General features: G+C 59.5%; 1 protein-coding gene across 2 annotated transcripts; it reads right to left on the bottom strand.

Moving 5' to 3' along the window:
* Positions 1-610: 610 nt before the first annotated feature.
* Positions 611-27986, bottom strand: MAEA (macrophage erythroblast attacher, E3 ubiquitin ligase). 2 transcript variants are annotated; one of them, XM_070372854.1, is made up of 10 exons: positions 27830-27986; positions 14661-14843; positions 12587-12790; positions 8997-9119; positions 8199-8312; positions 5795-5871; positions 5559-5667; positions 2255-2388; positions 1788-1983; positions 611-1510 (listed from the first exon to the last, which is right to left on the bottom strand). In XM_070372854.1, the coding sequence occupies exons 1-10, from the start codon at positions 27896-27898 to the stop codon at positions 1415-1417; spliced, it is 1305 nt and encodes a 434-aa protein (XP_070228955.1). In that variant the 5' UTR covers positions 27899-27986; the 3' UTR covers positions 611-1414. The 2 variants fall into 2 exon arrangements, with proteins under 2 accessions (XP_070228955.1, XP_070228957.1); XM_070372856.1 differs by lacking the exon at positions 8199-8312.

The raw sequence follows: 27986 nt of genomic DNA, 5'->3' as shown, positions 1-27986 counted from the left end.
AAGGAGGCCGGGTGGGCTGAGGGCCAGGGCAGTTCAGTGGTGAGTCCAGGAAGGAGGCAGCCAGGAAACGCGGCAGAGAACAGGCGTGAGGAAGTGGTCAGCAGAGGCCACGGAGCCCACCCTGATCCTCACAGGAGGTGTCTGCAGAACGATGGGGACAGAGGTGAGCGGACCAGAGCTCACCGGGGCTGGGCACTGGGGACTTGATGGACCAGGCGGCCCAGGAGGTGCGCCCTGCCTTCACCAGGCCAAGACGGCCTCAGCTGCTTCCGAGCCCTCTTTGGCCACCGTGATGTGGCCCCCGAGTTCTAACCCTTAACCTCCCAGGGCACCATTCCTGCTGATGGTCAGCAGGCAGGGCTGCACAGCAGCCCCCATTCCTGCTCGGGAGGAGGCGCTTCAGATGCCACGAAGGACCCCAGGGGGACCCCTAGTATCGGGGGTTGCTTAGGGATGCCATGAGGCTGAGGGTGCCCTGGGGCAGGACACGATCACGTGAGTGCAGTTCTCCGGCGCTCCGGGGCCCACCCTGAACTAACAGCTAGGCGGCAGACACCACCCACAGGGTCCGACGTGCTGCCGCCGCACCCGAAGGAAAAGTAGAAACGCCTTTACTGGCGAGTCTTACGTTTACAGTTTATTAGCTAATCAACATCAACATGCAAAAATAAGCGCTGAGTACAAACCTCTACCATACGGTTTCGTGTAAACTACAACAGTTCGTCTGATTTGAAAAGTCATTGGTGGTTACTTCAACTGAACTACTGGCTTCTGTAATGAATAGTGTTTAGAGCTAGAGTCACTGAGCCGTCGGCAAGGCCTCTGCAGACACCGGTCCAGTGGGTTTCCACGAGATACATTCTCAGGCAGGAGATGAGGCGGCGCGAGGGACGTGACCCTGAACCCACACGGCTGAACGCGGCCTCTCGGGTGCGGCTCCGGGCAGGCAGCGGTCCTGGAGGCCAGCGCCACCTGCAGCCGTTGTGCCCGCATTTTGGCAGCAGCTCTACAGAGAAGTGACAGGGTCCCTCGTGGCACCAACTCACCACAGGTCGGTCTGGCGTGGCCACCACTGCTCCGGGGCCATGGCCAAGGGCCAGTCCGCCCCGGGGCGGGGGGGGGGGGGGTTCCTTGTTAGCAGAAGGGAAGGGACTGTGAGAACACAGGGAAGGAATCAGTTCCTGTGGTGAAAGGTTCCAGCCTCCCTCCGCATGGTCAGTCTGTAAAGAAGTTTCTCTGAAAGGTGAAAGCACTTCAGAAGCGTCAACAGCTGACATGTTTCAAAATCGAGTGCACGCTTGTTAAATCTTTCCTCCTCTCTTCCCAGGAGTGTTGTCGTTGCTCACTGATCTTTGGTCGCAGAAACAGAAAGGCAGGTAGGCAGGGGCCTGAGGCCGCTCGGCGTGGCGGCCGCCTACATGATGTACACCTTCTCAGCCTGGGAGAAGTGGAAGACCTCTTTGGTTCTTGGGCAGACGACCTTATCATCCTGCCGGATAGAGAGCAGGGACTAAAAAGAAAGACCAGGCGCATTAAGAAGGGCCAATCCAGTTTACATCAAGGTTTCTTATGAGAAACCCACAGAACCGACTCTCAGGAAACAAATCGCTTCATTTCACTAAAGTCACTTTCTGCAGGTACCCCTGCCAAGAAGTCCTGAGCTTTCTCCACTGCCCCCAACCTGCCTTGCAGACAGATCAGGCACCAACCCGCGGGGCGCTCTGCCCTGGCCCCGCCCCACACGTGACCCCGCCCCCTCCGCACAGGCCCTGCCCCCCGGCCCTCACGTTGTAGCCGTAGACGTAGCCGTTGGGCAGCATCATGGGCGGGTTGTTCTCGTTCATGACATCTCCCGAGATCTTGCAGACGAGGCGCGAGTTGGCGCAGTGCGCCATGGGTAGGGGCTGCGCCAGCTTGTTCAGCGAGCGGCTGCATACCGGGCAGTCAGGGCTCCGCGAGCTGCCGTCCTCCTTGTAGCACTGCCTGCGCACGGGTTAAGGAGGGTGGGCCAGCCGAGGTCCCAGGATCCCGAGCACCCCACGGAGGCTACTGAGCGTTATGGTCCCTGTCTGGGCACGGGAGCCCTCCTGGCACTGTCTCAACACTGGGGCTGCAATGCAATTAAAGCAGGGGCTGGGGGCTGGGGGCACTGCACAAGCTTCAAGGACAGGGACTAACTGGTGAGGAGCGGGGTCTGGACACCAGCCCCGCACTAGGAGGGGCACGTGGGGAGCACTCCCCGAGAGCAGGATACGGGGTCTTTATGGCCGAGAGGCCGGCCTGCAGGGTGAGGGTGAACACTGAGCTGTTTCCCAGCTGGTGCAGCCGGTAGTTGTCGTACCGGAACTGCTGGATCAGCATCCGCCACCGCGCCGGGTCCAGCAGGTCCTGGAAGAAGCGGGGCAGAGTCGTGATAACAGGAAACAAGCTCGAAGTCTCTTCCCTGCAGACGCAAGATGAGAGCCACCCCGCTCAGCCACGCGCCGGCGCCCAGAGGACAGCCTCGACTTCCGCCTGCTGCCAGGCCACCGCTGACTCCCTTTCTGGGACACCGACTCGTTCTGAGCCTACGCTGATGCTCTGGAGTGTGTGTCCTGTGGCCCGGAGACAAGTCAAGGACTCGGGGCTGGAAGGAAAGCCACTCACTGAGCAAGGTCCAGAACCTCTTGCTAAGAGCATTAAGGTTTGCAAGGAGAAGCCTTATTCCAGGGAACAGCTTATTAGAATAGAAAGTTAAATCTGGCTCATGTTGGTCCCTAAAACCACCTAGGTTTAGACTCAAGAAGGGGTGAGGGCAGGAAGGGAGGGAAAGGCAGCCAAGCAAGGGCACAGTCAAAGGTTCTGTGAGCTCCTCAGAGCCCTGGCATAGGGCGCACATCACACTTCCAACATTTAAAAAATGATTTTTAACATTTCTTTCATCCAACAGTCCATGGTGAAGGAGGACCACCCCTAGGGGCTGCCACACCCAGCACCAGCTGTGAGCCCTGCAGTCTCTGCTGCTGCTGCTGCTAAGTCGCTTCAGTCGTGTCTGACTCTGTGCGACCCCATAGACAGCAGCCCACCACGCTCCCCCGTCCCTGGGATTCTCCAGGCAAGAACACCGGAGTGGGTTGCCATTTCCTTCTCCAGTGCATGAAAGTGAAAGGTGAAAGTGAAGTCGCTCAGTCGTGTCTGACTCTTAGCGACCCCATGGACTGCAGCCTACCAGGCTCCTCCGTCCATGGGATTTTCCAGGCAAGAGTACTGGAGTGGGGTGCCATTGCCTTCTCCGAGTCTCTGCTACAGCCCCTCTCAAAACAAAGTACTTTTGTTCATTCCCACTGTGACCCATCTGGACACGTCTGACCTCTTGCCACAAGGGACGAAGGCATCACTCCCTTAATGAGGCGGCTCCAGCACGTGTCAGGAGTGTCTGGTCCCCTGCTCCTGCTTCCAGGACAACCGTCCCAACTCTGTTTCTGAGCTTCCTGTACCTGAGACCCCCCACCTGTCATGGGGGGGTCATGGCACTCCTGTCATCCAGGTCTCTTTGGTGCTACTTAACCTGCCAGACCAGCTTTTTTGGACTATAAAGAAAGCTGAGCATGGAAGAGCTGATGCTTTTGAACTGTGGTGTTGGAGAAGACTCTTGAGAGTCCCTTGGACTGCAAGGAGATCCAACCAGTCCATCCTAAAGGAAATCAGTCCTGAATATTCACTGGAAGGACTGATGCTGAAGCTGAAACTCCAATACTTTGGCCATCTGATATGAAGAGCTGACTCATTGGAAAAGACCCTGATGCTGGGAAAGACTGAAGGTAGGAGGCGAAGGGAACAACAGAGGATGACATGGTTGGATGGCATCACCAACTCGATGAACGTGAGTCTGAGCAAGCTCTGGGAGTTGGTGATGGACAGGGAGGCCTGGCGTGCTGCAGTCCATGGGGTCGCAGAGTAAGACATGACTGAGTGACTGAACTGAACCTGCCAGACCAACCTGAACAGCCAAAGACTGTTGTGTCCCAGTTAGTGGAGAACTCTGCCCAGGGGAGGGGACGCCTGCCCTGGGGTCTGTTCCGAGGCTCGGTCCCTCTGGCTCCAACAGCAGCGATGACATTGCTGCCTGGCTCTTTACAGCTGCTGTGAGGCCTCACCAAGGAGTGAAGGGACGTGCTCCACACCCTCCTGAGCTGCTGTGAGGCCTCACCAAGGAGTGAAGGGACGTGCTCCACACCCTCCTGAGCTGGGCACCTCACCCCCAAGGGCAGCCAGCCTTTGCTGCACTTTGAAGAGAAAACGCTATGAGTTAAAATCTGAGTTTAGACCTGAAGATCTTTGTGACCTGCTGATTTATTATATTCCCAAACACCACAGAAAGTGTGAATTCAGTTGGGAAGAAGCTTCCAGCAGCTTTCAAAGGACCTGCAGGCACTTTGGGCGGTGGGGGCTGGGTCTGCCCAGAGGCTGCCACACAACACTGAGGGGCAGCGGGGCTGCAGGGCAACACTCGGCCTTGGACAGAGGCCAGCTTCACGGCCCAGAGGACACAGTGGGTCCAGCACCCAAGGGTTTTACCCTCTGCCCACAAGTACACCGCTGAAACACTGAGGCCCACAGTGACGGCCGGGAGAGGCCCTCTGGGAGGGGATGAGGTCATGGGCAGGGGCTCACAAATGGGATTACTGTCCTTCTAAGAAGAGCCCCAGAGAGCTCCCGACCCTCCCACTGTGGGAGGACCCAGCAGAAGTGACCCAGGCTGGCACCTGACCTTGGACTTCCAGCCTCTCGAACCCTGAGCAGTCCACCCTGCTGCTCACAGCCCTGGTCTGTGGTGTGCTGTTGCAGCCGCCAGGAGAGGTTAGCAGAGGACGGCTACCAGGCGTGGACGCTGTGGCGACAAGCACCTGGACCCGGGGGTGGGCTCCACCACACGGAGCAGCAGCTAGACCAACAGAACGGGCCCTCAGAGTGAGGGTTCAGGAAGAGAAGGGAATGGCAGAGCACACCCCAGCCTCCACAGAGAAATCTAAGAGCTGTGCACCAGCACCATCAAGGCCACTGTGATGAGACCTCAGACCCGCGAGGACCGAGGTACTGGGAACTGGAGCGAAGGCTCCTGGTACAAAGGGTGGCAACCTGGCAGAGCTGTGCTTGTGGACGGGGGCTGTGGGTGGTGAGTCTAGCATCCAGCTGAAGCTGTCTCTGTGCAGAGTGGGGAAGGTGTGGCTTGGCTTCTCTTGGGTGTTTATCCTGGGGGTGGGGGGATGAGGGGAGATGAGCCCAGTGATCCTGACGCAGGGAAGAGAACAGAGCAGGAACAAACGAGGTCAGCAAAGACGCCAGCAGAACCATGCAGAGGCCAGGCCTGTCTAGCCTTGACCGGGCCTCCAGAGGAGTGAGCAGGCACTGGGAACTGCCCTTTCCAGCAGAAGTGCTTTAGGAGCCATTCTGATCAAAGATTTTGCCAGCAAAACGGGAACAAGGTGGGAAAAAATGCCTAGGTGGTGTGCGGGCCATGCTGGTCAGTGGCAGTGACTGCAGGCCCAGCCCAACCCTAAGCCCGGGGCACGCAGTACCTTGTAGGGGGAGATGTGTGTGTCCGGCGGGAAGGCCAGCATGCCCATGACCTGGCGGACCTCGTCCAGCTGGCTCCCCTCAGCCTGGCTGAAGTGCTTCCTCGCGTGTCTGGAAAGGCAAGCGCAGCCTGGAGACGTCTGCATTCCCACCGCCCCCACCCAGGCACCAGCTGCGCCTGCCCACACCTAGCCCGGGAAGGGCCCAGAAGCCTGCCCCGCACATTGGGGGGTCCTACCTCACTGCATCCAGCCTCTTGTTCTGCCGGATGAGCTCAATGAACTCCTGGATCCTCAGGCTAAACTCCAGGCAGCTCTGAGGGTGAAGACAAGATAAGGACCAGCTTAGCCAGGCCCACCTGAAGCCACGTCCCGGCTCGAGGCCGCACACACTGCTACAGAAGCTCGGCATTGCCGGGGAGGCAGGGCTGCTGCTGAAATCCTAATTTCAACCTGCCGCCAACACTTGCTGGGTCCTGACAGGCCATGGCCCGGCCCCACCCCACATCTCTCAGGGCCAGGCCAGGGAGGGCCGGGCGGACATGGGGCGAGGAGCAGCAGGGGTGCTCCCAAGCTGCAGCTGGCTGCACGGACGCAACAGCCTGGTCAGCAGACTCAGCACAGTGCCCTCGCCACTCCCTCCTACCCACAGGCCTCCTCTTTCCAGCCCCGGGCCACACCAAGGGCTCCGGGGGGACAGAGCCCCGCATGAGGACCCTCTCACAGTGTGGGCCACGGCGAACCTAGGAATGAGCCAGCTCAGAGGCCCTGGGTGGGCGGGGCCTCAGCACGTGGCCAGGACCGGGCGAAGATGCCAGAGGTGGGCAAGCAGGTCAGGGCCGGCTCCTGGAAGAGCCCAGGATGTGCCGCGGGTGCGAGGGCCCTGGGGCTGGGGCTGCTGTGCTGGGAAGCGGCTGTGGCCCAGCTCCATCTGGGAGGCATCTGTCCCGAGGCTCTACAGGAGACCCGGGGGGATGCTAATACGGCCGCATCAGTGGGGTAGCTTGAAAGGAGCCAAGTGAACTTTGAAACCTTAGCAATATCAACCCAATTTGGGCTAAAACTCCTGCAGCTAGGGGTAGAGGACAAACAGGCAAAATTAACTTTTGTGACCTAAGATAAAAAACCTGGATTATTTTACCAAAAAACTAAGACTATAACATCTTCAGCATGGCTTCAGAAAACACTCAGTGTTTCCAACCAGAAAGAGTACGTGGAGTACACAGCACGGAGGCCAAGCTCAGGACTTCCGCTGTCGTGCCCACAGTGCCCAGGCCCTGACACGAGGCCCTGCCTCGTGCCTGCTGCTTCCACAAGTCTGCCAACCTCATGACTTGCTCCCCGCCCCCCAGCCTGGCGTACACACTGCGTTCTGGGGAAGGGCCTGGGCTGGAGGGACCCTGGGAGGACACCCTCCACGAGCCCCCAGCCTGGCCCCAGGCACACCAAGTGGAGCGCAGGCTGACCTGACTGCAGACCGTGCTGCCCGGTGTCAGGGGCACAGCAGAGGTGCAGAACCACTCACCTGGTACCCACACGTCCACTCCGCAGGGCTCAGAGAAGGTGGTCTGCCTCCCTGCCCAAGCCCCCCTTCCCACACTCTGTGCAGGGCACTGCGCCCTGGGCAGCTATCTGTCCTGACCCCAAATGGGTGGGGCAGGGCGAGGGTGGCGTGGCAGGCGCCACATGAACCAGTGAAGAAAAACCCAGCCCCTTTCAGAGGCCGGACGGGCAAGGCTGAGCCGGGGACGGAGGGGAGGGCGCTGCCTGCCTCCAGGGAACGATGACCACTTCCATCTGGGGCTCCCGGTCGCGGGGCATTACCAGTAAACCCTAGGGCAGCTCTATAAAACCCACCCATGGAAATGTGTCTCCTTATTTATGGTGGGTCTTTGCTCTCCAAGTTAACCCTCAGACAGTCCCGAGGGCGGACACACGCAGGTGTCCAGACTGGACAAGGACTGCTACCATCTGGTGAGCATATCACACACGACCTGAGAAGCTCTGCGCGCTCCCGTTCACAGCCCCACTGAGGCTGCAGACACAGCACGCACGCTGCCCCTGCCGGCCTGATGTGTCCAGAAACCCGCCTCAGCTCACTACTTTGGAGGTATTTTCAACGACGGGAAATGCAGGTCTCAAAGCTTCTTTGCCCGTCTAGAGCCTCAGCACAGATCTGAGGGACCCCTGGCATCTGGCATGGGCCCCCTGACCCCCCGCCCCCAGCCTGCACATGTGATCAAGTACCGGCGCTCACGTGTGCCCACAAGGGGACAAGCTGGACAGAGCATGCACACCGGCTTGTGTTCAGCGGAACTCTGTACTGAACGCGTTCTGGTGCCCTCTCAGCTTCTGGACGCGCTTCTGGACAGCTATTTATGTTCCCTCCGGGTACGTGGCGAGACCACAGGAGCGTGCCCTGGTGGGCTCGCCCCGCCAGCCCACCCCCTGGCAGGCAGGTGCAAGGCTCCCCGCTGCAACCCGACCCCCGTGGCGTGCCTGGCCAAGCAGCAGTGTTCTCGGGGAGGGAGCAGGGCTTGCAGAAACCGCCTGTTGCACCGGAGGCCTGTTTTCCTTCTGCCCTGGTTCCCGCCGAGCGCACAGCCGTGGGGGTGGAGCAGAGCGCGGGCGCGTGTTACATACCAATTCTGGCTTTCCTTTTATGGTTTCCATACCAAGATCCTCACTCTCTTTAGGGGAGCCACTGGCCACTCTACTTTTCCGTCCCGTCTTCGCGTCGTGCTCGCTTTGGCGGCCCTGAGTGGCAGAGAGTGTCACCCTTGGCTGGTGACTATGTGCACACGACAAGCTCAACGGGGCGGGGTTAAAGGCACTCGGTTTAGAACACAGTTTTTCTAATGGAGGCAGGAAAGGTTAATACAATCAAGCATTTCTGCAAGCCCTAAGGCGTTGACACCTTTCAGGAATCAAGTTTAAATTCTGCAATTTATGTTAAAGTGTCTATTTTTTAAGCTGCTTCTGGGTCTTAAGAAAGGCTGTATTCGAGAATATCCCAGTCTGGAACTCTGCACCCTCACAGGCGGGCACCCACTCACTCCTCGCAGGGTGCCTTCCTAAGTCAGTGAGTGGGTGGGTAGGAGCTGGGCCCACCCGCTCCCATCCCCGGCAGCACATGCGTGGTCCACACCATGTGCCTTCAGAGCTTCACTCAGCATCTGTCCAAACCACAATGCAGAGTGCCCTTCGGAGGATTTCCCCCAAAACCCAACACCACCCTCTTATGTAACAGCCCCAAACCCACACCAAACCCAACAAGCCCCCGTTATGCATCCACACAACTCCGAAACAACAGGCTCTGGGGCAGGTGGCGCTGCCCCTCCCGGCTCTGCAAGCTCTGCCCAGGCACGCCCTGCCCCCTCCAGGAGCCCTGCCAGGTAGAGCCCCGCCCCTCCGGGAGCCCCGCCCCAGCAGCCCGCGCACCTTCATCTTGCGCAGCCGGGACTTGTTGTCATGGCACCAGGCCAGGCAGGTGGCGGTCTCGCGCCTCTCCAGGGACTCCTCCACCTCTTTGGCAGTCAGGAACATCTCGATGTTCACTAAGTCCTGCAGTGAAGGGAGCCCTGGCTCAGAGTACTGGACCCCGGGCCCGCCCAAGGCTGGACACGGCGCCCGGCAGTTGGCATCCCGGCCTCCTCTCATGCGAACACCCTATCCGGTGCTGGGACACCCCGCCGCAGGCCGGGTCTGCACAGCACGCAGACCTGGGGACAGCCCAGGTCCTGCCAGAACCTGGGGCCCCACCAGCTCTCACAGGGCCAACATATGGAGAGCCCGGTGGTCCATACTCTCAATTTCTATGGGTTTTACTCTGCAGATTGATTTCAAGTTTAGGCTTTTGAGAAGGGGCAGCTGGGGGGCTGCACGTCTCTCGCCTCTGTGGTCTGCTTCTCTCCCACCCTGAGGAGTGCAATCTGTGCAGGCCAGCCCAGTGCCGCTGAGCTGGAGGATCCCAGCAGAGCCAGGGACCCACAGGAGCAAACCCACCCACTCAAGTTCACACCTGCGAAGTCGAGGGGGCGCTATGGTGCCAGGAAGTGTGTGTGGGGGGGGCGGGGACAGGAAGCTTGGGGCCCAAGCAAGAGGTTGGAGTAGCCAGCGAGAAGGACCTCCCTGGCCACACTGGGCAGGTAATGGACGTTCCGAAATGACAAATGAGGGGTCGCTGGGAGAAAATTTCAGAAAGTGAGTTTCTCTTCCCTCAGGAGCAGATTGAGGAGGCCATTTTCTGTTAGCAGGTGGAGAGATATTCAGCACACAACAGCCCTGGAGCTCTCGTGTCTCCAGAGCCTCCACCTAGGCCTCGCGGCCATCTGGACCACAGAGCACGGGACAGGACACCGCCTCGCCCGCGCTCTCTCGGCCAAGGCAGGCCACGCAGAGCAGCTCGGAGCTCGCCACGGAGGTTCCGTGTGCAGCACCATAGCCACGTCAAGCTCCGCGCGGGAGCTGTGCTGCAGAAGGACGCAGAGCCCTACTGGTGGCCACAGCACGAGGAAGGGATGCCTGCTCTACTTCAAGAGAAAGTCAGTGGAGGCACATGGCGAACGATGTTGCCGTGAAACCAAGCACTCACAGCAAAATCAACAAGAGGCTCCACCAGCAGCCCCGGGAGGGACAGTGGCAGATGCTGGCTGGAGCCTGCAAGACGCGCCCCCAACTGCCCCAGCCTGACCCCTCCTCGGCTCCATGTCCTGACTGCCAGACAGCAGGACACGGTCAAAGAGGGCTGGAGCGTGGCCGAGCCAGCACCGGACTCCAAGGCTTCCCGCCACAGCCCGTGCTCTGTGCCCAGCTGCTCCCCCGGCTTCCCCCTGAGCGTGGGGCTCAGGTGAGGAAGTGCCCTGTGGTTGTCCAGCCAGGACTCACTAATCCAGCCCTTGGCTCGCTGCCCTCCCTACAGAGGGAGCCGTGTTCTGGTGCTGCTTCCTTGGCCGTCTCTGCACAGTCTTCTTTTTCCAGAATGTTTTCCGCTAGGCCACGGCTAGGCTGTCAGATGACACGCTGTCTTCCTTCTCTCCTGTGTCCCGTCCTTTCCAGGCCTTTTCTAACTCGCAGGCGGTGGCCTCTCCTACCCACCCCCAGAGTCTAGCCTTTCCAAGTCTCTCCCTTTCCTGTGGACAGTCCTCTGATGACTATGGACCCTGGGTTGTGGGAGCCACGGTAAAAATGTTAAACCAGTCAGCCGAAAGTGAGCCACGGCAAGAGAGCACCACCCACAGCCCCCTCCCGGGAGGCGCCACCATGGAGGTGGCTAACACGGGGCCACGGCTGACTCCACCAGGCTTCCTGCCCGCCACAGCCACCAGTGTGGCCCGTGCGCCCTTCCGTCTTCACTGTGTCTTTGGATGAGAAGGAGCCCCAGCGCTACAGCCTGTTCCTGGGAGGCCTCGGCCACCCCAAGGCCAGGACGATGCCCTCCTGTGTCTGCTTCAGAAAGAGAGCTGCGTTTCTGTGCTCAGTGTGAGGCTGGGGGCTCCACGGGAAACCCCTTCTGGGACTGGCTCCTAGACGTTCACACCAACTGACCTTCTTCTGAGGCCCCTGCCCGCCCCCCACTGCCCCTCTGCAGACAGGTGACCACCAGCCCCTGCCCGCCCACCGCTGCCCCTCTGCAGACAGGTGAACACCGGCCCCTGCCCACCCGCGCACTGCCCCTCTCTGCACCTCTGCAGACAGGTGACCCCCAGCCCCTGCCCGCCCCCCCACTGCCCCTCTCTGTGCCTCTGCAGACAGCTCACCTTCACCACATCTGATCTGGCTTCACGCTTCTCCCCCACGGAGCACACCCAGGGGCCAGGAGGCACAGGGAGCTTGGGCCTCGCCAGCCAGCACGGGTGGGTGAGCCTGGCCACGCCCTTGCAGGTGCAGGGGAGGGCGCAGGAGTGAAGCCTGACAGACGGACAGGCTGTGCGGAGGTGAGGCAGGGAGAGCCTGTGGTGAGGCGGAAGCTGGCATGGTGGGCTAGGGATCGGGCGCCGGGGACCACTGGGCACCAAGCTGAGACTGGCAACTCTGTCATCCACAGCAGGAGCCTGGGCCTGGGCACACCCAGGCCCGGGCTGGGGTGCAAGTGGGAGGACGCCCACCCCTAACCCCCCACGAGTGTATCAGCCACGTTGGAGGAAAGGCCTGGAGCTGTAACTAGGTGAGGACACGGAGCCCGTGGGAAGCAGCTAGACCCGGGGCTGGGGTGCAAGTGGGAGGACGCTCACCCCTAACCCCCCACGAGTGTATCAGCCACGTCGGAGGAAAGGCCTGGAGCTGTAACTAGGTGAGGACACGGAGCCCGTGGGAAGCAGCTGGGCCGGGCACGCTGCTGGGGACCCCAGGTACCTCCTGGGACGGGAGCAGGGTCACACACTGGGGTCTGGAGCCACAAGGGCCGAGCCCTGTCAGCCCCGAGCAAGAACCACGCACACTGGGTGGGGATGGATTGTGGTGGGGGCCGGGGGGCCTGAGGACACGGGGCGAGGAGACTCAGGCCGGGGGTCCCAAGTGCAGCAGAGGAGCTGGCTGGGGCAGGACCCGGGATGCAGAGACAAGGACACCGCCCTCAACAGAGGAGCTCCCGCCAGAAGCTCCAGTCATGGGAAGTGGGCACATGGGGCCGGCCATGCACTCCTGCCAGGCATGCCTGACTGCTATGCCCGCCGCAGTGAAGGTTGCCCCCGGGACACTGGAGTACCGCTGCCCCCAGCCAGCGGCCTGAAGGCTGGAGCACAGCACAGGTGGACCCGCAGAGGCCAGCGCAGGCCACGGACAGCCCGATCACCACCGCACACAGCCTGGGGCATTGAGCGCTTCCACACCTGCACCCTGGGGCCACCACAAAGGGACTGACGCAAAGCACACCCAGCCCAGAGAGAGGCTCACACACGAGGAGCGGGCACAGGAAGTCTCTGGCTTGGGGTGGCAGGTGCGACCCCGTCCATACCCCTGTTACTCCAAGTCATCACACGAGGGAGGGGCTGCCCGGCTCAGGACACGGTGAGGGTCCCGTCCGTGCCCACCTCGATGCCGCTCTGGCGTGCCAGCTTCACAGCCGTGTTGTAGTAGCCACAGCGCAGCAGGTGCTCCACCATCATGCGGTCCATGCGCTTCCTCTTCCACACGCTGGCCGCCGCTGGCTGGTCACTGCTGTGCTCCTTGAGGTGCTCAATCCGGCGCTTGCACAGCTTGGCGCTCTCATCCTCCGCCTGGATGGACTCCACCGCCTGTGCCAGTCACAAGCGCTCAGGATCTCCGGCTGCCCAATGGACCGCCCAAGGGACTGCCACTGGACTCCCACCTGGACCGCCCACCGGACTCCCACCTGGACCACCCACCAGACTTCCACCGGACTCCCACCCGGCCCACCCACCTAGACCGCCTACCCGGACCACAGAAGGCTGGGCAGCAGGCCCCTGGGCCACACAGGAGGGGAGGGGAGGAGCTACTGTTTCCAAGGCGAAGGTAGGGTCTGTCCTTCCCCACAGGGATGTTACTTTCTGTTTTAGGTACTCAAGGTGCACTGCCCGAGGCAGAGAACTTTACATATGTCCAGCTTCCCGGTTAATGAGCCCACCTTGTCGTTATAACCTGAGTTTCATCTTTTGTGATACTTTCTCTAAAGGCTATTTAGCTCAGAATTACGATGGCCAAGCGGCAGTGTTCTATACCCGCTAACCACACAGCAGCCACTGGCGACCACCTCAAGTGTGGCTGTGGGACCCTGGCACCGGGTCCGTGACTTTTCCATGGGAACGTCAGTGGCACCGGAGGCTGGTGGCTACGCACTGGACACCATGTGCGGAGTCCTGGTCAGCCCTTGGCTGCTTCCAGCACATTCCACCGTCAAGAAGTCGGCTGTCACGGTATTTGCTGTTCCTTGAAAAAGGGACTCTCCTCTACCTGCTTTTTTAGGTTCTTCAGTCTCACTGAGTGAAAATCCCAGGTAGGCTCGTTTGCATTTATTGTGTTGAGGTCTCTGAGCTGCGGACCGTCAGTGAAAACCTCCCGGTCCCTCTCCCTGCACTCGGGGCCCACGGCAAGCTCTGCCCCACTCGCCAATCTCTTGCCCTCTTTTCATCTCTGTGCTGTATCCCAGGTAATTTCCTCAGGCCCACCTTCCAGCTCTTTAACTCTCCTTTTAGCTGGATCTGATTGTTAAATGTTAAAATATTTGTTTTAAATAAAATCTGAGTTTTTCATTTATCTTTCTTTTCTTGAATTTTTACTTGGTTGTTTTTAACTTCAAATCACTTTCACTTTCTACCCCCTGCAGATATCTCCAAGCTGTTTTTTCATCCTTTAAACACAGTGAAGTGTGATATCTGCTAGTTTCTACCTCTGAAGTCTGTGCGGATCTCCTATTCCTGCTGAGTCTCCGTCATGGTGTCCTGTGTACCTGTCACCTCCCACTGTGCTGGCTACTGTCACAGAACAACCTGATGCTCAGATGGAAGGCAGCCTCCACCGGAGGCCGGAGGTAGCAGCTGCTGGGACCACGCCTACCAGACGCAGGCTGGGGGCGGAGTCATGGCGCACAGTGTGCGGCTGTGACCCCGGGCGCCAACGCCTGCTGGGCAAGCCGCTTCTAGGCTCCCTCACCAGAGGTGCAGCGTTCTTGCCATCAGACCCCTGCTCTTAACAGCCCGAGGCCTGGGCCAGGGAGGCCCTTGGTGGGGGCTCTCCCGAGGCAGCAGGGATCCCTCACCTTCTGCCCCACCCAACCCCAGACCGCGTGTTCTCCAAACCTGATGATTCCTGTGTCATGAACTCCTGATACTTGTGATAAAATGTTTTCAAATATCTTATCTCACTTTGGGGGTATATCTACCATCCTCAGAAACAAGAAAGCCAACGTGCTGTTTTGAGGTGAAATGGTAGAAATAATAAACCTGCTCCCATCCTGGGCCCAGGACACGTGGCGGCAGGAACCGGGAGGGGGGTCGGGAAGCCAGCCTGGCGGCGGCAGAGGCCAGAGCAAAACAGGGGGGACCACCCTCCGCCACAGCTCCCCCCCAGGGCAGCTGGGGAAGGGGGCACCCGCGGGTGCTGGCAGCTGGGGGCAGGGCAGGCGGCGCGGCCCGGGAGAGCACTGACCTTCCTCTTGAGGACGCTGAGCTTCTCCACCACACCGTCCAGGAGGCTGACCACAGAGTCCACGGCTGGACAGCCGCTCAGCGTCTTCTCCAGCTCAGCTACCACCATGGTGACGTGGCTCGTCTCGCGGTCGATGTTCTTCTGCGCAGCGCGGAAGCGCTTGTTCAGTGTCTCGTAGGGCACCTGCGGGAGACGGAAAGCCGCTGCGTCCGCGCCCCCAGCGGGCAGGGCGCTTCTGTCTCCTCTAAAACCTGCCTGAGCCCACAAAAGGCCCATGTGAGCGAGGGTCACCCATGTTCCCAGGCAAGGACACAAAGGCTGACATGCGCCCAACCCACGTGAGACGCAGGGCAGCCTCCACTCTCCCCAGAAACCTCCCTGTGCTGGAGAACAGAAGCGCCCCTAAGTTCATCTAGAACAACACAAAGTTAAGGAAAAGACCAAAAAGCAGAGCCATGCTGGGGGCGGGAAAGCCCACAACGACCCTGTGCTGGCCCCGGGGCAGCGACCAGGACGCTGATGAGGCCAGGAGCACAGACAGGAAGCAGCCCCTTGGACGCGGTGGTCAGGAAAGCGGAGGCAGGAGAGGACGGGCAGATCGACTCTCAGAGGACGCCCATTCCCCAGAACACAGGACGGCAGGCAACCCACGAAGCGCCACTGAAGTCACCGCGCCCTGGGGACTCCAAGAGGGACTCCCCACCAAGAGCGGGGCTCCCCGCCGGCACACGCTGCTCACAGGGTGGGTCTCCGCGGAGCTGTGCAGCGGCTGCCCCAAACCCGTCCTGCCCCGGGCAAGGACCGCTCGCGGGGGCCCTGCTGGCGGCCCGGACACTCAGGAGGAACCAATCCTGAGCCAGGCGCTGTGCTGGGCAGGCAGGAGATGGGGCCTAACCCAGAGCCCGGGCTTCCCAGGAGCAGAGATCCCCGGGGTGACGGCGGGGCCTGGCCAGGAGACTGGGAGACCCGGGAAGGCCACCACCCGCATGCCCCGGCTGCCACTCCCACTCAGCGTGGAAACACGGCTGCCCATACCTCGGCTCTCACCAGCGGGAAGCTAAGCCAACCCACCGGGCCTCGGGCTCCCTGATGACTGTGGGCGGGGTGGTGGCTCTCAAAACACAACTGAGCTACGAGCGCAGGCCCAGCGGACACGGGTGACGGCCTGACAGGCCGTTCAGGCCCCTGCTAGCGCTGGACGGCACGGCCTCGCGCAGACCACTGCCTGGTCCCCTGGTCCACCCCGCACACTGCCACCCCTATGGACCCAGTACTTCTGTAAGCAAAGTGGAGGCTCCTGAGGGGCCCACTCTCAGGTGACCACTCGCAGCACCGTGCACCAGCACCCAACACAGAACCAGGCTCGAGGCAGATGAGCAACCAGTGACTCAGCCCCTCGGTGGAGGGTGTGCCCCGCCTCCAGATGCGATTTCTGGAGGGGGCAGGCACACCTGGCCTCCAACCACTGCCTGTGGGAGACCAGACTTGGCGGGCGGGGGGGCGGGGGGGGCATCTGCAAGGGGACAAGCGGCAGGCAGAGCCCCCAAGACCACACGACGCCCGCACTAGGGAAGACGCCTCAGGGCGCTGAGCGGCCTAGGATCTGCGACCCAGCCCCGCCAAGCAGCCTGCGTGGTAAGAGCATGCGAGACACCGTGGGGGCGCAGGGCAGGGGCTGGCGGGGGCGTCACTGACGACAGCAAACCCCCTTCGAGAACCCGGGCAGTCTGTTAAACCCAAGTGGCAGTGCTGGCTCCACTGCGTGACAGAGTGAGCGCTCGGCTGCAGGGACCCCCGCCCTGCCTGCTGTGCCCCAGGGACCCCACCAAGCAGCTGTGCCCCAGGGACCCCTGCCGGGCAATGTGCCCCAGGGATCCCACCCAGCAGCTGTGCCCCAGGGACCACCCTCCCCCCACCCCGGCACTCAAGGGCCACACACGCCCGGTGCTGAGTGCTCCAGTCCCCCTTCTGCCACCCAGGCCTCCCACGGACCCAGCCTCCCTCCCCGTCACCCCTTCACAAGCTCCTGGAACCCATGTCCTTTCCGGGACACCAGGCCACCCAGGCTTTGCCTCTCCCACTGTCCCCAACTGTCCTGTCATCAACAGCTCCACAGGCGCCTTCCTGAAGGGCTTTTGCCAAAAGAAGGGATAGAATTTCAGAAATGCTGCAGACTAAACCACTCTAAAGTATCACTGAGAACAAGGCAAAACTGAGATGCTTTCAGAACGGCGAGACTTCAGGCTTAGCTGCCAAATCCTCTGGCAGGAGAATTACTCATAGACAGTCCTGGTGCAGATGACAAAAAAATCATGGAGACGCAAGAGATAGCAGTGAGGATGGAAACCAGGGAAGAGCCAGACCCAAGAGGAGGCGCCGCTCAACACGCGCCCAGACTCTGGGAGGAGGTGCTGCTCCTCGACACGCTCCCAGCAGGACAGGCAGCAGAGACGGGATGAGCAACATTCAACTTTAGAACTTCCGTGAAACCAAAGAAACCACCATCAGAGGGAAAAGGCAACCTAGGAACAGGAGGAAATTGTGAACCACAGGACCTGGCTGCGTGAGGAGCCTGACGACCCCCATGACAGACAGACAAGAACAGACTGAAAAACAGGCAAAGGACCGGAACTGACACTTCTCTGAAGCAGACAGACACCGCCCCGACATGTGAGCACGGGCGCTCAGCCCCTCCGCTGTCGGGGCAACGCCCCCGCAAGCCTCCCAGAGTGCGCACACCTGGGACCTGTGGAGGGACAGTGCTGGGGGCGTGCAGGTCCCCCCTGCCCTGGGTCCCTCCTCCAGGACTGGGAGGAACACGTGTGCTGTGGCACGCCATCAGATCATCGGAAGCTGACGAGAGGGGGAGCTGAGCTCCGTGCACGACAGCCCTGCTGGACACTCAGGAACGATGAAGACGGTCACCTGGTTTTTATCACAGTAAAAAAGATTCTGAATGATTTTGTTAACATACGGACAGTGGTGCCTGATTCAAAGCACTGGTCCAGGGAGGCTCGGAGACCAAGGAGAGGTGGACCTGGTGGGAACCCACAGGCACAGTCTGTATGGCCAACCAAGGAGGCAGGGCAATTCAGGGCAGAGGACCAACCACATCCGCAGCAGAGGCACCGGGATGGACCCCACATGCAGAGGGCCAACCTGCGCCTCATACAATCTGCAGATTCCCTGGAAAGGGACTGCAGGTGAAAACGTGGACGCTAAAACTGTAAGGTGCCCAGTGGGAATACACAGGGTGAGACTTCCTGGCCCTCAGGGAAAGCTCTCCTGCAGGGATACAGACAGCACCAACTGTAAAAGAAATCAACTAGTCAGTCTTTATCCAAACCAGGATGCCTGCCTTTCGAAAGACAATTTAAGAATAAGGACAATTTACAGTAAGCTGCATCGCTTTCTATTTTACAAATTTCTGACGTATAATTCAGACACCATAAAATTGACCTTTGTAACTCAAGTATACAGCCCAGCGGTGTTTACTATGATCGCCAAGGCCGTGCAACCATCAACACCATCTACTTTCAGAACATTCTCATCACCCCAAAACAGAAACTCCTGCCTACAGAATTCTTGCTCCCAGTCAAGGAACCAGCCAGGGATCTCCCGTCTACCTGAACGGACCTGCCTGTGCTGGACACTTCGTATCAATGTAACACATAATATCCTCTGTGGCCCTTCATGTCTGGCCTTTTAACCGAGCGACATGTTTCCAGGGTTCAGTCTGATACAGCGTGCGCGTCACTCCTTTTCACGGCTGAATGGTGTTCCCTTATGGGACCCACATTCGTGTCTGTACTGGTAGAGAGATGGACACTGAGGCTGCGTCCACTTTCAGAGAGATGCCTGCACAGGTTTTGTATGGGCATGTTCGCATTTCTCTCAGAGGGGAACTGCTGGGTCATACGATAACTGTTTAACCGGATGGCTTTCCTCAGCGGTCACACCATTTTACACTCCTTTAGCAAGGACCAGGATTTTGGTTTCTCCACATCCTCATCCAACAAGCCTACTGTCCATCCTTGTGATCAGTCACTCCGTGGGTATAAAGTGGAGCCTCACTGCGGTCTCACGGTTTCACTGACAACGGTGCCTGTCAGCCATTTGTCTCTCTCTTCAGAAGAGTCTCCTCATAACCATCTGCTCGTTTTTGCAGCTTGTTTGTGTTATTGAACTGTAAGAGTTGTTTATATATTTTGGATACTAAAGCCTTAGAACTTATTTGCAAATATTTTCCTTCTGTAAGTAGTCTTTTTACTTCTTTAAACAGCATCCTTTGAAGAACAAGCTTTTTCTGTTTGATGAAATTCAATTTATCATCATTTAACTGTAAACAAAATTGTTTCCTCCGTTTCCCTTTCACCGTTCATTTCTAGGGTGGGAAACGAACACCATCTGTACTTGCCGGTCTCGTGTCCTGAGGCTGCTCGGAACCAGACCATCATCCTGAGACTGCTCTGAACCCGACCATCATCCTGAAGCTGCTCTGAACCAGACCATCATCCTGAGGCTGCTCTGAACCAGACCATCATCCTGAGGCTGCTCTGAACCAGACCATCATCCTGAGGCTGCTCTGAACCCGACCATCATCCTGAGGCTGCTCTGAACCAGACCATCATCCTGAGGCTGCTCTGAACCATCAGTTCCTGTAGGTCTGCGTGTGCGCTGCGCACGTGTCTTCCTTAGGACCTTCCATGTACACGATCATTTCATCTGCAAACTGTCACTTCTTTTCCAATCTGATTGCCTGCTATTTATTTTTCTTGCCTAAGCCCCAGTGAGAATCTCCAGGGCAACACTGAATGGAAATGGTGAGTGGCATCCTTGTCTTTTTGCTGACCTTTCCGCGTTTCACCACAGCGTGTGATGACGTCTGTAATTTTCTCAGAGACGCTCTTTATCAGGTTGAGGACGTTCTCCTCTATTCCTAGCTGGTTCACGGTCTTTATCATGAAACGCTGATGGGTTTGTTAGTCTGTGTCTGTTGAGATGATCATGTGGTTTTGTCCTTTATACTTTCAGGGTGGCAATGCACTGGCTTCCGCATGTTGAACCAACCTCGCATTCCTGGGGTGAACCCCGCTTCGTTACGGCACATGACCCTTTCCATGTGTTGTCAGATCCAGTCTGCAGGCACTGCTGAGGAGCTCAGCACCTATACTCATTCATAAGACTGGTGCGGTTTTCTCGTGGTCTGTCTGTCTGGTCCTGGTATCAGGGTAAAACTGACCTCATTAAGCTGAACAGTGTTCCTCTCCCATATTTTGGTTCTGTGAGGGAGCAATGCTACTTCTTCTTTAAACACTTAACAGAATTCACCAGAGAAGCCATCAGGTCCTGAGTTTTTCTTTATGGGATTTTTTTTAAATCTCTTTACTTGTTACAGACTATTCAGTCATCATTTTCACAAAAGAGCAATTTTATGACTCAACTCCACACATTCTTCCTTCTACATTTTTGTATTCCTTCTACATGTATTCTACGCTTGTATTCCTAGTCCAACACTCAATAAGGAAGAGAGTCTTGGAGCTTTCTCATCAACTGGAACCAGCTCTTTATGGTTCACATGTGGTGGGTTTTTTTTTTAAGGTTTGTCATTTGCTTTTGAATTCTGGTTTCGGGACTTTCTGGTGGTCCAGTGGCCAAGACTCTGCGCTCCCAATGCAGGGGGCTCAGGTGTGACCCCTGGTCAGAGAACGAGATCCCACATGCCTCAACTAAAGCTCCCCTGTGCTAAAACTATGACCCAGTGCACCCAAAACAAAAATAAGAAAAAAAAAATTCTAGTTTTACCTTATCTAGTTATACCAAAGATTTAAACCTGTATTAATCAAATCTACTTAATGTTTCCTTGGTAACGTGCAGCGATACAGCTTTTAAGATTACAGGATTTCCCCACTTAATTAGCTGATGTTAAACTATTTCCTTCAGCACCTCCTTGACCTTCAGTGGCTCACAGAAAGTAACCCTGCCTGTTTTCGTGACTGAAACAGATCCTGGCAAACACCCTCCGCTGAGACCTGCAAGAAACCTCTGTAACTCCCGTCCAGCTCTACAGCCACCCTCCCACACAGTCATCTGCTTCAGGATGTGTTGCTTCAAACCTTCTCCAGGGTTTGCTGTGGGTTTCCTCATCGTATTTGCTGACAAAGAAGTGCATTTTCGTTTGTCATCATGTTTTCAGCCACTTTCGCAAGCACAGGAAGGAAGCATTTTGCCAATGGCACAGGCCTTTTATCTTTCACAAGAACCTCAGAGGAGGTTTCTACACATTTATCACAAAGCTAACGGAATCCTCTGAAATTCTGGGCTGCACCCTAAACACAGCAGATGCCCCTCCCTGTCCTGGGCTGACCTCCCCCCGCACAGCACACCCCTGCAGAGGCTCGTGAAGGACAGAAGGGCTGAAAATCCCTCTTTCTAAGCCCCCTTCTTAGGAAGATGACGTTTCTGGTCCCCGCCTGTGGGCATGGGGCGAGATGGACCAAGCTGGAGGAGGGACGGGCATCGCCGGCACCTCTGTGCTCCCTGTCTCAGCTCGACCGGAGTCCGAAGTCTCTCCACGCCGCTGGTCCGCCTCAGCACGGGCAGCAAGCACAGGGACAGGGGAAGGGCTTTGCACAAGTCAACAGCAGCAAAGACTCTGAGGCCCCTAGTGCTGGCATGTCCTGTAGCAGTGGGGAGGCCACGGCGGCTCAGTGTCCGAAGGGGTAGGGGAGCAGGTGGGAGGGGGAGTGGGGAGGGCAGATGGGGGAGGAGGGGGGAGAAGTGGGGGCAGTGGGGGAGGGGAGTGGGGAAGCGGAGATGGGGGAGGAGGAGATGGGGGAGGAGGAGGTGGGGGAGGGGAGATGGGGAAGAGAAGGGGAGGGAGTGGGAGAGGAGGAGGGGGGAGGAGGGGGAGGGGAGGGGAGATGGGAGAAAGGGGGGCAGTGGGGGAGGGGAGATGGGGGAGGGGAGGGGGCCGGGGGAAGCTGGAAGGAGGGGGAAGGGGGTCAAGTCACTGCTGGCCAGGGGCCACTCTAACAGCCCTGGAAAGTGAAAGTGTCAGTCGCTCGGTTGTGTCTGACTGCGACCCCATGGGCTGTAGCCCACCAGGCTCCTCCGTCCGTGGGATTCTCCAGGCTAGCACACTGGAGTGGGCTGCCATTTCCTCCTCCAGGGGGCCTTCCCTGGTCTCCAGGACCGCAGGCCAATTCTTCACCACCCGAGCCACACTGGACTTCAGTCCAAGTGAGGTGGGAGCAGCCCAGCGGCTGTGCGGGGCACAGCGGAGCTGGGACAGCGAGGGCCGCCCCGCAGCCCAGGGAGCCAGGGCGAGAGGCGGCCAGAGTGCGAGTCTGTCCTGCAGGCAGAGTGAGGAGGGGCAAGCTGGGAGAACGGGAGTCCAGGAGGGCTCCACGGTGTAGCCCTAGGTCTGACTCAGCCAAGTCTCCCCACCGGGACTAGGACGATGGGGAGTGGGTCTGGGGAGGCGGCGGGCATGGGAACAAGTTTAGACCCCCAGCTGCTAAGAAGCTGGACAGACCAAGACGGGACATCTGACCGGCTCCAGGCCACCGCTCTGGGGCTGGAAGGGGTCCCGCTGGGAGTCAGGGCACACAAGGGGGTGCTCAGAGAGGGTCACCAAGGCCACGAGCGGCCCCGATTGGGGGGTGAGGTACGGCCGGGAGCCTGGGAGAGCCAGGTGCGGCCGCGCTGTGGGAGCCAGTTGGGGCCGGATTCGGAGGAGGGGCCCAGGGCAGGAGGCAAGGTGAGCAGCAGACCCTGTCAAGGGTGCACCTGGAGGCCCTGGCCAGAGCCCTGCTGGGCAGCGACTGGGCAGGGCCAGCCTGGAAGCCAATGGCTCACGAGGCCGGGTGGTGGCCCTCTCACGGGGCCTGAGAGGCTGCCCACTCGTCACCCAGAAGGTCCCAGCGCACACCTCTGGGCCAGGGCCAGGGCCGTGAGCAGACCCTCCTCCCCGTCAGCTGACCCTTCAGAGAGGAGAGGGGTGCGGTCAGAAAGGACCCCCACGGCCTCACATCCAGACCGCTGCTCTCAACAACAAGCAGACGCCAACACCCGCGGGGCCCCTCGCACAGAGGGGAGGCCCACCCGCAACAGCGGCCCCAGTGCCCGCCTCCCTCAGGCCAGGCGCCATCCCAGACACGGCCCCTCCCAGAGGACCAGGGGCCCAAGAAGAGTCTGACAGAAAAAGCACCAGACGCTGAGTGAAGACAGAAAGAAGAAACCAGGGCGAGGCCAGGGCCACGGGGCCACGTCCTGGCGGCAACGCACGGGCCCAGCCGCTGCTGAGGCGTCCGGACGCCCGCTCCGACGGGCAGGGCCCAGGTAGAGCCATGGGCCGAGGTGCGGAGGGGGCCGGGGCCCGGGAGCGGTCTGCTCGGATGGGGCCGGTGACCCGCTGAGAAGGGGCAGCTCGCCCACAAGGGCAGGCCGCGGCTGAGAGAGGAAAGCGGCAGGGGTGAAGGCTGGGTCTCTGGTCCGTGAGGTCCCTGGGCAGCCAGGGCCCCTCTACTCAGCGTGACACGTCCCAGAGTCAGAGAGAGAGACAGTTACTAAAGGATCTCTTTAAATGAACAGACTGAGGTATCTCTTTAGCGGCTGAGCAGTCACTGCTCGGCAACACTCAGTTGTTAAGTGACAGCTTGCAGTGACCGAAACAGTGAACAGCTCTCCTTTTCCAAAGAGTCTGAACGACGTGCACCTGAGAATAACCGACCGCCCGGGGAAGCTGCTTGGCAGGCGCAGGCGGCGTCAGACTCCGCCCTGGGCCTTTTCTGCCCAGGTCCCCACGCCGTCTCTTCCCTGCCCCAGGCACGCAGTGCCCCTGCCCTCTGCAGGGCTTCAGGGACGCCTGGAGCCGCCTGCTCCAGCTGGACCACAAGCCTTCAGGGTCAGGCCTGCCAAGATTTCAACTCAGCCCACGCAGCTCCTCTCCAAACCGGCCAGCCCGCCCCAAGGGCCCTCCTCCCCGCCGGGCCTCCCTGAACCCCAGGTCCCCAACTCGAGGCCTCCTCCACCCAGCGGGTGATGGGGACGACCCGACGGGGCTCCACCTGGCCCTCCGCACGGCCACCCAAACAGCGCGCACCGCGACGGAGGCACCTGTGGGGATTCGCCTCCCAGGTGCGGCCCTGAGTGTGGCCCGGCTGTGTTCTGAGCCTCACTAGAGCACAGAGGTGACGATCTCGGTGGGCACGGTCATGACAGAGCTGCCCGAAGTCTGGGGCCTGCAGCGCATGGCAGCGGCAGGGCCCTCGGCTAGCACTGCCCGGGGCTAGGCTCCGACTCCAACAGCTACACAGGAAACTGGAGACCAGAAAGCTCTCTTTCCCAGACTTGAATCTGTTTAAAATACAGCGACACTTAAAGCACAGCCAGCCTGCAGAGCGTGCAGAGCACCTTCCGGTCAGGCTGCATCTCTGTGGGAGGGCCTGGGACAGAGGCCGTGCCATCGGGTCTCCTCCATGACATCCCACGTTCCCAGCGTCAGCAAGCGACGCAGCGATGTCAAGCCGGGAGGCCGTGCAGGGTGGGCGCGGGGCTTCAGAGAGGGCCTTCCAGCGAGCACTTGGTCTGCGGGCTCTGGGAGGCCAAGGCTGGGCCGGGGGCGCTCTCAGGTGAGAGCAGACAGCGTCTGCAGGTGTGACGAGGCTGGACCCGCGAACGGGAGGGCAACCGCGCTGCAAGTGTCTGCGGGATAGGCGGTCACTCTGTGATCACAGAACCTAAAGTAAAAAGCTCCCGGCTGGTGCTAGTGGTAAAGAACTTGCCTGCTAATGCCGGAGATCGAAGAGATGCACGTTTGATCCCTGGGTCAGGAAGACCCCCTGGAGGAGGGAACAGTAATCTACTCCAGTATCCTTCCCTGGAGAACCCCGCAGACAGAGGAGCCTGGAAGGCTACAGTCCATAGGATCGCACAGAGTTGGACACGACTGAAGCGACTTAGCTCACATGCAAAGAAAAAGGAGGTAAGGACCCAGCCCGCCGCCACCATGCCCTCATCACCAAAGCCCTGTGCTTTGCGCCACTGGCACCTCTCAAACCTGAGACCACACGGATCCCCAAATCCAGCTGAGACCAAGTTTGGAAAACTGAACTGAAACTTATAACTTTAGGCATATACTTGGCATGCAAAATACAAAGCCAGGATTTGAAATTGCAGATAAGTACTTGGTCAACAAAACTGTCACCACGCTAAAAGTAGAAAACTTAAATACTTCTGTGGAGAATTAAAAGACACAGGCAAACCCGTCCCCAGATAGAGTGAGGGGCGACGTGCCGAGCAGGGGGTGTTGGGAGAGGGTGCTGATGCGGGGGACCCCTGGCCAAGGCGCCCAGACGAGGCTCCACGTGCCCGGGGGTGGGCCCAGGGGGACCCACGGGAGGAGTGAGGTGCAGGGCCAGTCTCCCACAACCAACGCCACGTCCCTGATCCTGGCTGAGCGGACCCCGCTGATCCATGGGATGACAGACAGGCCTCTATAAAATACGATTTTCCTTCAGCTATCTGAAGGGAAAAAACAGAAGTAAAAACCTCAAAACTGAATGGGACAGTCAGCAAAATAACTTGGAGAATAAACACAAATTGATTGCTTTCATAATCAGAAAACACTTCCAAAGACAAATTAAAACAGGGTTTCCGGTTCACAGGTTTCCACTCCTCCTTCCCTGAGGCCCGGGGGCATGACCCACAGCCTGACACCCGACAGCACTCCAGGGAACTTCCCCAGCCAGGCCAGGGCCCAGGTGCGTCCCCAGCACCCGCTGCAGGGAGAATGCCTTCCCCACAGCAAGGGCGTCCAGGCCAGCGGCTCTCACCTGGCGGGGTGGAGGCCAGGGCTGCTGCTGGGCCTCCTGCAGCCCCCACTGCAGAGACGCGCCCCAGCGTCCCCAGGCCTGGGGTCGGGGAGGAGGGCAGGTCAGAGGGCGCCAGCAGCCTCAACCCAGGCCGCGTCCCACCGCCCCCCACCTCCACCCCCTGCCTGTCTGAAGGAGGCTTGCCCGCGGCGTGCTCGTCCCCACTGCCTGCGGGAGGACCTGCCTTCGCGCTGGAGAAGCACGGCCTTCCAGCACCGGCCTCAGCCCCCACGCACCTCTGCACCCCGCTCAAGATGAGACTATCAGAGCTCCGGAGGCAACCGCTCTCCTGTGCTCTGTCTACTTCCCAGCCAAGCAGCCCTTGTGCCCAGTGAAACTTCCTCATCACCCAGCGGGAACTAGTCCTGAGAAAGGTTTACCAGCAGTGACACGTGTGTCAAGAGGAGAGGAATTATTCTGCAGGATCTAAACAATCTGTAAGGGAAAAATGGACAGAGTACCTTGTGAAAATTCTACTTTCCAAAATCATTCCAACAAGGAACTGAAACGCTTTGACCTAGCAGGCTCAAGGTGCCACTAGAGCGTTTCTCTGCCTCTAAGAACGTCGGCACGCCTCCTCTGCGCCTGTGCACTCAGTCGACTGCAGCTCACCAGGCTCCTCCGTCCATGGGACTCTCCAGGCAAAAACACTGGAGGTGCGTTGCCACTGCCTCCTCCAGGGGATCCTCCTGACCCAGGGATCGAACCCACGTCTCCTGTGTTGCCTGCATTGGTAGGTGAATTCTTTACCACTGAGCCACCTGGGAAGCCTGCATGACTGCTTTAGTCAAAGTCTATTTAATAAGTTTGGAACTCAAACTGCGTTCATGATTATGAAATGAGAGAGGAGGACTTGGAGGAGACATCCTTCCTGTCTGGTGTTTGCCACCTTCTCATGTCTCAACTTTCTCGTCTGTCAGTCGAACGGCAGGCCTGACGGGGTCTGAGTGAGATAATGGGTCAGCAGTTAAGGGCTCCCTACTCACACTTTGTTTTTTTTTGGTGGAGGGGGTGGGACACTTAGTCGGGTGCCTGGGGCAGCAGAGAACCCTGGCCTCTGAGTTGCAGGGTCTTGCCCGAGTTGCGTGTAAAAACACCACCCCCTACAAGCAGGGTCCAGCAAACAGCCCTCTGGTTCACGCCAGCGATGCAGGGCTTCCCTCCCTCCCTTCCCGTCAGGGCTCAAGGAGTTAAGGACTGTGGCAGTACCTCCCCCAAGCCAGAGCCCGCACGGCACCCTGAGCGGGGTAAACAATCTCAAAGGGTTGAGGACCCTCCCCAGGTCTCCCGAGAAGTGAAAAGAGCTCATGGCAATCTTGCCACATCGCACCCACCACCTGTCACCGTTTTGGTGGACAGGGAAGCTGGGCCCTCCAGGAGCAGAGACGCTACCTGACCCCCAGGGAAAGGAACTCAGACTCACACAGGCTCAGCCGCAGCTCTCCTGGGAATGTTACAACCTTGACGGTTGAAGGAATTTACTCCCAGGTGTTTCATTGCAGCCAATCACCACTGAACCCTCTAGTAACGAGGTAAGAACTACGAGGGTCCCTCTCCCAGGAACAGCGATTGCACTGCAGTCTCAGTCGACTTGCCCAAGTAACTATCCAAGGTCACGCAACTGGCGACCGAGCGGTAAGGGCTGTATTTCAGGTTTGGTGACGCCCCGCAAATGGGCTCCCATTGGGTCGTGAGGCCTCTCCTCACAGGTCCCTAATGAGAGGCTGGAAGCCATCCGTCAACACCGTCTGACAGAAGCTTCCGGGACGAAAGCTGGACACAACCGCCGGCTATGGTCTCTCTCTAGCTGGGTGCCCCCGACCCCACACCCCCGAGACCCCCGCCTCCAAAGCAACCAGCCTGCCTACGGCCAGAACGGTCCCTGATGAGATTCGCGTTCTTTTCAGGACGAAGGGGCCACCATCGGGCTCCAGTGGGCGAAGTGGGGCGCCAGGGAGACGCGCTCCCTGCCCTGTCACGGGGGCAGGCGGGGGCATAGACGGCCACACGCCGCACCCGCCCGGCCAGCAGGTCCCCGGCCCCCGGAGGGCACGGCTTCCAGCCCCCAGGCCTCCGGGGAGCCCGGGACCCAGACAGCACCGCACCCAGGCCCCAGACCCCGGGCAGCCCGGCCCCCAGAGCCCGGCCCCCAAGCCCTCGGCCCCTGCCCGGCGCCCCAGGCCGCGCCCCGGCCTCGGCCCCGCCCCGCCCCCACCCCCCACCCCCGCGCCCGGTCGCCGCCCAGCCCGCGGCCCCTGACAGGCGCGGGAGCGCCGCGGCCGCAGACCCCACCTTGAGGGTCGGGTACTCCTGCACCTTCGGGGTCATGGAAAGCTGAGAGGCGGACTCCTGCGCCGCCATCTTGGATCGGCCAAAACCTTAGCGGGCGGAGGGGAGGTGCGGCTCGCGGCACGCCGGGAGTGACGTCGAGGGGCGCGGCGGGCCGGCG

This window comes from Bos mutus, chromosome 6, assembly GCF_027580195.1.
Source record: "Bos mutus isolate GX-2022 chromosome 6, NWIPB_WYAK_1.1, whole genome shotgun sequence".
Taxonomy (NCBI): Eukaryota; Metazoa; Chordata; class Mammalia; order Artiodactyla; family Bovidae; genus Bos; species Bos mutus.
The sequence above is the reverse complement of the archived record's forward strand: the minus strand, read 5'-3'. Positions and strand labels throughout refer to the sequence as shown.

Coding starts and splice junctions, on each gene's coding strand:
- MAEA (XM_070372854.1), bottom strand. CDS start 27,898: ATGGCGGCGCAGGAGTCCGCCTCTCAGCTTTCCATGACCCCGAAGGTG. Junction 1,984..2,254: donor CTCTCGGCCATAAAGACCCC/GTATCCTGCTCT, acceptor ACCCGTGCGCAG/GCAGTGCTACAAGGAGGACG. Junction 1,511..1,787: donor GCTACGTCTACGGCTACAAC/GTGAGGGCCGGG, acceptor CTTTCTTTTTAG/TCCCTGCTCTCTATCCGGCA.